The 12,674-nt window shown below is 32.9% G+C and overlaps 1 protein-coding gene across 2 annotated transcripts in view; it reads left to right on the forward strand.

Annotated features, from left to right (window-relative positions):
• Positions 1-12,674, forward strand: part of SCN9A (sodium voltage-gated channel alpha subunit 9) — a 139,880-nt gene that overhangs the window by 46,346 nt on the left and 80,860 nt on the right. Inside the window, exons 2-6 of one of the 2 annotated variants that reach the window (XM_045559865.1) lie at positions 6,850-7,154; positions 9,138-9,256; positions 9,591-9,680; positions 10,261-10,389; positions 11,853-11,944. In XM_045559865.1, the coding sequence (XP_045415821.1) occupies positions 6,900-7,154; positions 9,138-9,256; positions 9,591-9,680; positions 10,261-10,389; positions 11,853-11,944 (685 nt within the window). In that variant the 5' untranslated portion in view covers positions 6,850-6,899. Of the gene's footprint in view, positions 1-6,849; positions 7,155-9,137; positions 9,257-9,590; positions 9,681-10,260; positions 10,390-11,852; positions 11,945-12,067; positions 12,160-12,674 lie in introns of those variants that run through there. The other variant, XM_045559866.1, reaches the window with a different exon arrangement.

A 12,674-nucleotide genomic window follows, 5' to 3' on the forward strand; every position in this document is an offset into this window, starting at 1 on the left:
AACTATTCCTGAGGGATTTTATCCATTTTGCACTAGATAAAATGGAAATTGAGCTGGATTTTAAATATTTTGTAGGAAGTAAAAACTAAGAAGAAACTGTAGAAACTCATATAACATGAATTTTTTAAAAAGTATATATATTCCTAAATAGTACTTCATAAAATAGTCCCTACTTTTAGTTCTTAGGCTGATAAAATAAATTGTGTTTCTTTTAATACTTTTGTCTGTTTTTGTAATGTTGTCATATGTTCCTGAACATTAGAAGATCATCGTTTTAAAATAAATGCTAGGAAAGACTAAGTACTCTTGGTTATTTTACAGCAGCAATAATTCTTCTTTCTCCTTGCTTATTGCTTAGCAACAGATTATCTGAGGTTGCATTAGAGCTGACAGGGTGAAGGATGAATGAGTGTGGGGGACATTCAGGAGGCACATTGCATGCCTCAAGTGAACTTGGAGAGAATAAAGGATCCCCAGAAAAGGGCTTTCAGGGTCTAATAGGGATGAAGTCATTTCAGTGACATGAGTGATGCTTAAAATGTTGAGAATTAAAAGTAAAAATTAATATGTTAAAGAACTTGCTTTTCATTGTCTTGTACTTAAGGCTGGAAATCAGCTAAGGGACCAAAGTTATTTTTGTCACTCTCCCATCCCTTTTTCTCCTATCACTCCTTTTCTTTTTGGTTTGTCTGTCATCTTTCTTCTCTCCTTCAATATTTATCTTTTCACTCCATCATTCTTTCCTCTCATTCCAGCTCTTCTTTGTTTAACTGAGCATAATACAGATTCAGAGTTCAAAATTTGTGTATTTTTATTGAATGGAATTTATGTTTATCCTTTCCATTTTTAAAATGGAGAACTTTGAACTTTTATTTTCTATTGCCTAGTCTTCTAATAAAACACAATACAAAAGCTTTTATACTTTTTAAATTGAATTTGCTCTATCTTAATGAGTAATAAGACCTGGTAATTATGTGTATTCACCTGATGTTTTTGACTTAACATATTTGTTGCTTTAAAAATGATTTTTCATGGGAGGGTCACATCAATATTTTGTGTTTTCTTAAAGTAGACAGACTTAGGCTCTTCCTTAAAAATTTTATTTCAGCATTATTTGGGTAAGCAGTGGCATCTGTATTTTTTTAAGTTACGTAGATGATACTTTTATACACCCTGGTCAAGAGCCACAATGGAATTTACTTTCATTCTGACATATATGCTTTTGGACAGCCATAATGACAAGTGATACTTAGCTTCCTTTTTACTATTACCTAATACAAGCAAAAGAGCTTTTGAACCAGTAGTATTTAGGAAAATAGCAGGGAATAAGATGTGTTAATTCCATACTGAAACTTCTTGGTATTAAGCATAATGTAATCCCCGGATCTCAAAGCTAGTTATGGAAGAATTGGTGTCAGATGATATGAAGTTTCATACCTTTTAAAATGATGCATTCAGCAAGCCAATTACAGGTAGCACCTGATGAAGTATTCGGTTTTCCTTCAAGCAGACAAAGAAGACACAATTTTTACCCTGTTGAGAGTCTGCAGTGGGTCACATGATCCCTTGAAAGAAATATATTAATAAAATAAATACAAATTGTCTCCAGTTTATCCCAAAGAGATCAAAATAATAGGTTTAAATGTATGGTGTTTGAAAGCTAGTGATGGGGCAGTCACTATTTTATAAGCCTGATAAAGACAACAGAACAGTTTCTATGTAAACACCTATTTTTTGGTATTTTTGGTTCAAGGGAGAAGTACAATACCTTTTCTTTTTTAATTTTCAGTCTTTGTTTCTTATGGTAATAACTGTTATAAAATTAACAAGTGCATATGGTGAAAAATCCAAACAGTTTTTGCCTCATCCCTCTAGTCATTCTCTAAGGAGTAACCAGTCCTCCCCTAACTAAAAGAAAACTTTTGGTTTTTCTACTGTTTTCCTTCTTATCCCTAAATATAATAATATGCTTATGTTTTGTTTTCATTTAATCAACTTTAAATGGTATTTTGTAACTTTGTAATTTGAAAGATAAGGAATTTATTTTACTTACTCAAACCTTCCTCTTTCTACTCCATTCTCAAATTCCAAGCAGTTATGTTTTTATGTCTAGTAAATTCTATCAGTTAGGTTTATACCTTTAAATAGCAAATACCTGAACCTCTATTTCTTGTTAGTTCAACGTTAGTCAGGAGTCATTGACTCTCTTCAGTGTAAGATAAGGAAATCAGCTCTCCTACTTTTTCCTCACCTCCTCTTCCCCTTCACCTCTCAATTTATGCTAGTGGTGCCATTGCTTTTACATTGACAACCCTTAATACATACATATATGTAAGTATATAAATATATATATACACACACTGTTCTATAACTGTACTTTTATTTTGTTTATGGTTTAGTAATTAGCATATTTGTAAAATGATAAACAGATACAATTTAACATCGTAATTATGTAAATATTTTCCATTTTAAAATAAGTAATGAGGTTTCATCCAAAGTAGGAAATTAAACCTCTCATTTAACTTCTGCTACTTGAAGAACACATCAAGCTCAAACGGAACCTTCTTCTTTAATTATACCATGTGGTCAAACTTATGCCATATTTTGATTTGTTTCCTGTTTGGACAATTACTATATCGTATGGCTATTTATACTATTTGAAGAAACAAAGTCCCTTTTCTTTTATTCACACTATTTGCAAAATAGTCTAATTTGAACTATTTCTTATATTCTATCAGCTTTTAGAAGTACCTTTTTTAATCTTTCTAAATCCAAAGTAACTTTTTAAAGAAAAGATAAAAAGAAATTAAATTTTGAGTCTTTTTATACATAAAATATGATTTGTTTGCCATCATACTTGATAATAGGTCATCTGATAATAGAATTTGATTCAACATGTTTTCTGTCCTCACATTGAGATTGATTGTGTTCTAGCATCAAGTATGGCTAAGGGAATTTAATGGCAATCTGATTCTCATTCCTTTGTAGTTACCTTCTTCTTTCTGGAAGCTTTTAAAATATTGTTTTTGTTATTGATGTTCTAAATTTTCCCTAGAATGGACCTTTTTAGTTGATTTTTTTGTACTTTTGGCCTGATGACTCTTAATGAATTTTCTGCTACTATAGCTTTTATTATTTCCTCTCTTCCATTTGCTGCTTCCTCTTTGGGGAATGCAAATTAGATTGATGTTGGACTCCCTGGATTGTTCCATATCTCCTAAGTTTCATTTTGAGTTTTCGTTTGTACTTTTTCTACTTTTTAGGAGAATTTTTTGACACAAATATGAAATATAGAACATCAAAAATTTTTACATATGTTATATACCCATTAACTGTCACATGGATCAAGGTATAGAACATTTCTAGCACCTGAGAATGGTCTGCCCCTTTCTAGGAAAGCACTCTTGAAAGGTAACTACAATTCGACTCTACTTCTTTTCAGCAAACATTCTACTGAAATTTTTATTTTGACAACTGTACCCCTAATTGATGTTGTTCTTGGTAACCTATTCTTTCCTATGATGGATTCTCTCTCTCCTCAAATTTCTCTAGGAATACCAATTTTATCCTCTTAATATTCCCCTATCTTTGCTAAGTATTTTCTTTTTAAGAGTTTGGTCTGTTCATCTTAACCCCTCAATGTTGGTAGTCCTTGGTTACCAATTTATCCTTGATTATCTATTAATATTTATGGATAAAAGACTAGGTTGCTATTGGCCAGGGTTGCTTCTGTCCTTGTGTAGATCTGTTTCCCAAACAAATCTTCCCTTGAAAGGGAGAGATGACTGCAAGCTCTGTGTACATACCTGTCTGGCATGTTGATATGCAGGCTATATTTTAGGATGTATGAGTAAGGAGCAGACAAGAGAGCCTCATTTTTCGCTCAACTCCACACTGATTCTAGCTAAAATAGAAATGGACACCCTGGGTGTCCTACTCACTTAATTCAGAGTTTAATATTTTAATATTTTGGTTATAGCTTGAGGATAAACCACTTTGTTTCATACTTAAATATAGAGGAAGAAGTGGGAAAATGTGACCTGAAACATTCTTACATAGACCATCCTTGGATTAATCAATTTGATTTCTTATCTACTTCCCTTATGTGCCGTAGAAATCTATGACTTCCCTACAGGAAAGAAATATTTCTTTTTTTGTTCTAGCCTTCTCAAATGAGTTCTAGGCTGTGGCTTCTGCTTTGATCTCCTCACTACGATGTTTCTGTCTGCTAACTGTTCTTCAAATTTAGGAAGACCCTTTAGTATCTTTCTCTGGTTTTCAGTGATGTCATGAAACTATTCCCTACTGTAGATCTTTGTTTTTATGGAAATTTGGAAGCCAGAGGGTGATAAACTCATATGATGAAACCATTGTCATGAATTGGAAGATGACATTTTTTTGACTGGAAAGATACATGAAGAAAAAATAGGTAGATGCTAAATATTAATAGATAAATGATAGATAAATGGACATAGATATACATGGATACATACACACATGCATAACTACATAATAAGAATGGAGTTCAGAATAAATATCTCTATATCTATTTTAACTGTAGGAAATCCTAGATACAAGGATAACACATAGAACAGTAGTTGCCTAAGTATTCTCAAATATGAGATTAATGGTAAGTGGTCAAGATAGACGTGAGAACACAATGATATTGCCTTTGTGTGTATAATGTGATCTCATTCTAAAGAAGGTACAATTATAGAAATGTTAATAAGTGGAAATATGGTAATATATTTTCCAAAATTGCAAATTAAATAAGACAAGAATAAGTATTGATTAATATCATTAAATATATAAAATCAGGTCAAATAACTTTAAGTTCTTCTTTTCAAAGTACATTTGATTTCTTCTGGATATAAAAACATGAGGCCAGGCACAGTGGCTCACACCTGTAATCCTAGCACTCTGGGAGGCCAACGCGGGCAGATCGTTTGAGCTCAGGAGTTTGAGACCAGCCTGAGCAAGAGCGAGACCCTGTCTCTATTAAAAAATAGAAATAAATTAGCCAAACAACTAAAATATATACAAAAAAATTAGCCGGGCATGGTGGTGCATGCCTGTAGTCCCAGCTACTCGGGAAGCTGAGGCAGAAGGATCACCTGAACCCAGGAGTTTGAGGTTGCCGTGAGCTAAGCTGACACCACGGCACTCTAACCTGGGGAACAGAGTGAGATTCTGTCTCAAAAAAAAAAAAAAAAAAAGAATTTAAAAACATGATATTTTCATTGTAAAAATTTGAAAAATAAAAGCATAACGAAATTAATGAAAATAATCCATAATCTCTCAGCTATGGATATCCTTTTTTAAATATAGTGTGTACTTAATTTCAGACTTTCTTTCTATACATTTTTAAAATTGAGATTAATATACGTGTGTGTGTGTGTAGCCTCCATTCCATTATCCATTATAACATTTCTATAATTAATTAAATAGTCTTTGAAAGCCTTCTTTACTTTATATGTTCATTTTTCATTTAATGAAACCTTGAGTGTTAGACTTTTGGATTGACTACAATTTTTTTAATATTATAAAAACATTGCAGTAAACATCTTTATAAATGTTGAAGGACATCTGAGATTATTGTCCTTAGATAAATTTCTACAGGGGAAATTATTTGGCAATAAAAATGAATCCATGTATCTAAGCCTTTTGATAGACATTGCAAAATTATCCTCAAAAAGTTTGTACTTCTCGTTTATTCCTGTCATCCAGACAGGGGACAGTGATTTCCCCTATACCATCTCCAATATCACTATTATTTTTGTTAAAATCCTTACTAATTTAATAGACTAAATTTGATTTCCCATATTTATTTTATTTTTTATTTCTTTGATTACTAGTAAGGATTGAATGGTTTACCAGTATTTATTAATATTTATATTTTTAATAATTATGTTCTTTGCTAAATTTTACATTGAGATCTCTTATTTTAATGTCTTTAGTCATTAAAGATAAAGCTCTTCCTCTATCATTTGTATTGTAAGGCTATAGCTGCCTTGGATAGTGTTATTCCTCTGATGGATCTGGACAGACAAAACCTTCTGAAAAGGATTTGCCATTCTAGATGCCATTAAGAACATTTGTGATTCATGAGAGGAGGTCAAAATATCAACATTAAAAGAAATTTGGAAGAAGTTGATTCCAACCCTCATGGATGCCTTTGAGGGATTCAAAATTTCATTGGAGGAAGCAAGTGTGGTAGAAATAGAAAGAGAACTAGAAGTAGAAGTTGAGCCTGAAGATATGACTGAATTGCTATAATCTCAATGACAAAATTTGAATGGATGAGGAGTTGCTTCTTATGGATTAGCAAAGAAAGTAGTTTCCTGAGATGAAATCTCCTGGTGTAGATGCTGTGAACATTGTTGAAATGACAGCAAAGGGTCTTGATATGTTGCCCAGGCTGGTCTCAAACTCCTGGACTCAGGTGATTCTCCTACCATAGCCTCCTCAGTAGCTGGGATTTCAGGTTCATGCCACCACATCTGGCCTATGAGGACTTTTAAAAGAGAAAAATTGAGTTGAATTGCTGCAAAGGTGAATACAGATGAATAGTAAAGAGAATTTAGAAAAATTTCTTCATGAAATTATCAGGTTTTTTTTAAATTTTAAAACTCTCAAGTGTTAAGTTCAAATTTTTGAATATAAAAATGATTAGAAGGCATGGAAAATCAGTCCTGTCCGTTGCCTGACACATAGTAGTCACTTAAGAAATTGATAAAATTCTATGAGTATATTATCTCTTGTTGTTGAAGTTAAAAATCTTTGTTGTTGTTTAATGTGACTTCCCCGGCAGGCAGACATGCAAGTCTTTATTTCTTTGTTTTCACCCAGGCCTCTTATGTAAGGAGCTGAAGGGGAAATAAAATATACAGGATGAAAAGATGGCAATGTTGCCTCCCCCAGGACCTCAGAGCTTTGTCCACTTCACCAAACAGTCTCTTGCCCTCATTGAACAACACATTGCCGAAGGAAAAGCTAAGGAACCCAAAGAAGAAAAGAAAGATGATGAAGAAGGCCCGAAGCCAAGCAGCGACTTGGAGGCTGGCAAACAGCTGCCCTTCATCTATGGCGACATTCCTCCAGGCATGGTGTCAGAGCCCCTGGAGGACCTGGACCCCTACTACGCAGACAAAAAAGTGAGTTTATTTTGACTTCAGTGGTGGGTTTCTATTGGCTTCCTTCCGTACTAAAGATACTTTAAGTTAAGATTAGTGGAATTTGGTGAATAGAACATCGTGACTAGAATGTTAAATTAAATACATAATTTATTTTATGGGTATTCAGAATAGGTACTTTTTCTTATTTTTCATTAAAACTGGTTCTAACATTGGCATCCTACTTTTAAGTTCTTTTTTATCTTTTGGCAGTGTTCAGTATAATGTTTTATCTCTCTAGACACAGCACACTGATCCCCAAATCACGTGGATTCATATTCACACTTATTTTCCTGCTTATAACTAATGCATGTGCATGTTACACCCACAAATTACTCAAAGGTTTTTAATGCAAATGAAAATTGATAATTTAGATTTTAAAATACAAAAATAAGTCTTTTTTTGTTTTATTTTAAGTATGACATAACTTGACCTTGCCAAGGCAACGTAGTAATGTTGTGGTTTTGGTGTTAGCTCAGCTGACCTCTGGTTCAAGAAGTCTCCCTGATAATTCTGACAGACATGTGGCCCTGTCTCCTCTTTACTCACATTATCCCCCATCTTTATGTCGCTGTGTGATACCTGTCAGTCGTGCCTTATGTTAGGGTTATTGTGTTCTTATAATTTTTCTAGGAAGTTCCTTGAATAAAAAACCCATGCCTTATTTATGCTTACTCCTTTCATTGCCTCTTATGACATAGTTGCTCGCTATACCATTATAGAAAGAATGGAGGAATGAATTTTAAAAAGTATACTGAGATTTAAGTATACTGAGATTTAAGAAAAAAAATTAATTGTGCTCAAGGATTACATATTAATTTTTAAATTAATTTTTCAGTGTAAAAGTGAATTTTATGTTAAATTGTGTTTGGACATAACTGGTAGAGTGAAAGGGAATGGGAAAATAAAAGGACATCTGAAAATAATAGATTCTAGTTTGTTTTCTTGAGAGAACACTGTAATGTAGAAGTAAAAAGCCAGATTCACAAATTTACTTCCTTAATTTGGTGAAAATGTTTATTGCCAGAAACCCACTTAAAAACTTATATAAATCTCAGATTAAACAAAACAACAACAAAAAGACTAAGTCAATGTCTTCTACATAGCACAAGTAATTTGTCTGCCAACTGCAGAAAAATGAGACAGGGATTTGAATTTGGTCTTTCTGATTTCCAAGCCAATGCCTCAGGTTGTTTTAATGTTTTGTTGTTGCTGCTACTTGTTTGTTTGTTCTTAGTTCTTAACTAAATACCAAATCCATGGAGAATGTCACTTATTATGCAACGGCTACAATAACATATTTTAAGAATGTTTGATTTGATTCATATTATTTTTTAAAAAAATTACCATGTTTTGTAGCAAGCAAGTCCTTTAATTATGTCCTTTTATTTTATTTATTGTTAGTATTACAACTAAAATAGGAAATTGAATGGGGTGATTAGGATTCCTCCAACTCTGACATTCCTTAAATTTATGAAAATACTTTTTGAAAGAAACTTACAGTTTGGAATATTTGCAACCACCCATGACAATTGCCAGGAATTAGTAACATTCTCAAAGTGTTACGGTAAAAATCAGGGATAACTAGTTTCTATTCGGTTTGCTTAGAATGCAATGTAATGGAAGAGAAGGGAGTTGTATTTTAAACTAATTTCAATACGCACAGTTATTGTTGCTGTTGAAGGGATATGAAAAAGAGAAGACACAGTATTTTGAAACCTCTATGTGCTCATAAATAGCTCAATTCTTAATTTACTAAGAAGAAATGGACTTGGAATTCATTAGCCAAGGTAACGTTGATCACTAAATTGATGGCATTGGAACCACCTTGTTGGAGTCTGATGGAAGTATTTCTTTAAAACAACACTACCATGAGGAAAAGGTGAACTGCTGATACCGATGTGCTAAGTTGAAACTTTGGATTCTCAATTTCATACTCTTTTCTTTTTCTTTTTCTTCCTGCAGACTTTCATAGTATTGAACAAAGGGAAAGCAATCTTCCGTTTCAATGCCACACCTGCTTTGTACATGCTATCTCCTTTCAGTCCTCTAAGAAGAATATCTATTAAAATTTTAGTACACTCATATCCTTTGCAAAATGATTACTTCCCATGGTACTTTAAGGTGTAGTTTGTGCTATTTTATTCAAATATAGATTTTAGACCTTTTGCATCTTGAAAGACTCTAGTTTTAGTTTATCAATTTTCATATAATTGGTGTCGTTCTCAGAGAAGATTGGCAATAGTAGGATCTTAGGAAATATTATTTTTATTTATTACTCTTTTGTTCAAAGAGACAAAAAAGGTAATGTATAAGTTCATTTAGAATTATTTTCTCAGATAAAATTTTTAGCATTTCAACATCCAATATTCAAAGTTCTATTGTGGTCTCTTGTCATTTTCCTTGATTCTAAGCTACCTTATTCAGCATGCTTATCATGTGCACTATTCTGACAAACTGCATATTTATGACCCTGTATAACCCTCCAGATTGGACCAAAAATGTAGAGTAAGTGGGTATAAGTACATTTTAATATAGCTTAAGTGTTATCATTTTCATCGTTTCCTTTCCCTGCCAGGAAATTATTGCATTTATAAAAATTGTGATGTTTATCTTCCCAAGTTATGTAGCTGCTTTTCTTTCAGTTCTTTTTTTTTTTTTTTTTTCCCTCCTCCATGGTACTAACCTGCTACCGGTAGATTAGAATAATGAGATGCCTCAGTGTTTTCTAGAAGAATGAGCTCATTACATGCCCTGCCCTGTTCTTAAACATATTACATATCTCTTATTCTTGGTTGTATTTTTGATAGGAGCAATGAAGGAATTTTCGAGGCAGATCTAATTACCTATGTTCTTGGTTATTTCCAGTTCCTCTACAGTTTCTGGGAATATTTCTGATAGTATATTTTAATATTTTCTGGAACAACCTTTATTGTCATTTATTCTAATAGTGAGGCTGGGTCCATAAACCAACAGCCACCCTCCAATAGACGCCTTCCTTTAGTTAATAAGAGAAAATAAATTATAAAGATTTACATGGTGTTTTAGTCTTTTTACATCCAATATCCCAATGAATTCTTATGTTTAGGTACACTTTTACTGGAATATATACTTTTGAATCACTTGTAAAAATCCTTGCAAGAGGCTTCTGTGTAGGAGAATTCACTTTTCTTCGTGACCCATGGAACTGGCTGGATTTTATCGTCATTGTTTTTGCGTAAGTACTTTCACTTTTTTGAAATAGCAAACGTGAAAATCTCAGACAGCACAGTATTCCAATAAGAGCAGATCTTTCAGATCTGATTTTTCCTGCATATAATGCTCGTATTTAAAGGAAAATGAAAGCTGTATGAAAGCTAGTATGTAATATTTGATAGGCAAATATTAAATTTTTCAAAAAGACTATTTCCCAATCAAAGGGATATGACATTATGAAGATTAATCATCTTCCTCCATGCTCAGCACTTGGATGGACAGTCTATGCAGTGACAATTAGGTTCACATTTTTTCCAAGTTCTTGTTTAAAAAGTCATAAAATCTGTTGGAAACACACACACACACACACAAAAAAAACCCTTAAGCTTTTAATTATAAGTACAGTGCTCTTTTTATTAACCTGCACTATTGAAGGGCTAAGTGTATTAAAATATAAAAGTAAATATTTTACAAGAGCCGTCACTGCTTACTAAACCTAATATCAATGCATTCTATACGCATTACATATGCATTTATTTTCAAGGAAAATATCACATTAACATATAATTTTAATTTATTCCTAATTACTACTCTTTTCCCAAATGTATTCATCAGAAACATTTATTTTTTAATCTCAAACCTAGGTATATTTTTTCCTTATCATTTTGAATTATAAAAGTAATCTATGTTTATTGGAGCCACTTAGTACAAAAGGGTCTTAAGCTTTCTGGTGTCTGATTCCCTTTACCCCTGCCCACCCCCTTGTCCATCAGGCTCCCTCCTTTCAAGGTCACATGTGATGCCACAGTCCCATCTGCTACCTGCTGATAAGAAAACATAGTGCACAAAACACTACCTTTTTTCATGAGTCTCCTTTTTCTCCTGAGACAATTCACATACCATAAAATTCACCGTTTAAAGTATATGATGCAGTGTTTTCTAGTACATCCATAAAGTGATGAAACTATCACCACTGTCTAATTAGAGAACATTTTGATCTCCCCAGAAAGAAACCCCATACCCATTAGCAGTCACTTTTATTCCCTTCTCCACCCAGCCCCTTGGAAATCACTCATCTACATTTTATCTCTATGAATTTTCCTATTCTTGACATTTCATATGAATTGAATCATACAGTCTGCAGCCTTTTGTGTCTGACTTCTTTCACTTAGCATACTGTTTTCAATGTTTTATAGGAAATTAAAAATCTATATTACCATAATGTTAAGGGTAAATAATTGAAGCTTTTAATTGTTTAGGCATTTAAGTACATGCAATCACATTAATAATATTTGTATTTTGTTTGCATCAACTGGGTCAAATCAAAGCAAATTATATTAAATTAGTTGTGATAGAAAAAAGACTTGCAGAACTATACATTTTAAAAAAGAAAAGTTCCAAATGTAGAAAATACCTTAACTAAAGGCTCAGGTAAGTATCATAGACTCTATCTAAATTCTGAATAACTCTGATTTAATTCTACAGGTATTTAACAGAATTTGTAAACCTAGGCAATGTTTCAGCTCTTCGAACTTTCAGAGTATTGAGAGCTTTGAAAACTATTTCTGTAATCCCAGGTAAGAAGTAATTGGTGTGAAGCATTAGGCCACTCATAACTCCAACTATTTGGGAGTTGTTCTTTGTTCGTGTGTGCGTGTGTGTGTTGTCACCGTGTTTGTGTATAAACTCCCCTATTACAGATATGTGACAGAGTTTGTGGACCTGGGCAATGTCTCAGCGTTGAGAACATTCAGAGTTCTCCGAGCACTGAAAACAATTTCAGTCATTCCAGGTGAGAGTGGAGTTAAACACCGGGGCTGACTTTGATCCTTTGAAGGAAAGACAAAAAAAAAAAAAACTTTCTCTTATGCAATTTGAATTAAATTTAATTTCGTCTATTTTTCACAATCATTATCAAAAGTCAGCCTTTGAGTTTAATCAATTGCATGGGTCTTGGAGGTTGAAGATGACCACTTGGCTCACATCTCAACTTGAAATTTTCCCTCCTGTCTAAGGATTTATTTTCCATTTGCTTATCCAGGAAGGAAAATTTCAATTTATTTTCATTGCTTTTCATATAGTTAAGAAAGAGATAAATATCAGCATGGGCGTATGGCATGACACATTGTTTCATATTTTTCTCAACAAACCATTTCTTTATTGAAAATTAGTTCATTATAAGTTGTCTCTACGTGCTGCAATTTGTTTTGATGCAATTATAGAGAGGTGGTTTGTTTGACAAGCATTTACAGAATTAGAACTTATAAAAATTATTTTTACAAGTAGTCTGAGCAGCCAAATTATTCT

This window comes from Lemur catta, chromosome 8 (assembly GCF_020740605.2).
Source record: "Lemur catta isolate mLemCat1 chromosome 8, mLemCat1.pri, whole genome shotgun sequence".
Classification (NCBI taxonomy): domain Eukaryota; kingdom Metazoa; phylum Chordata; class Mammalia; order Primates; family Lemuridae; genus Lemur; species Lemur catta.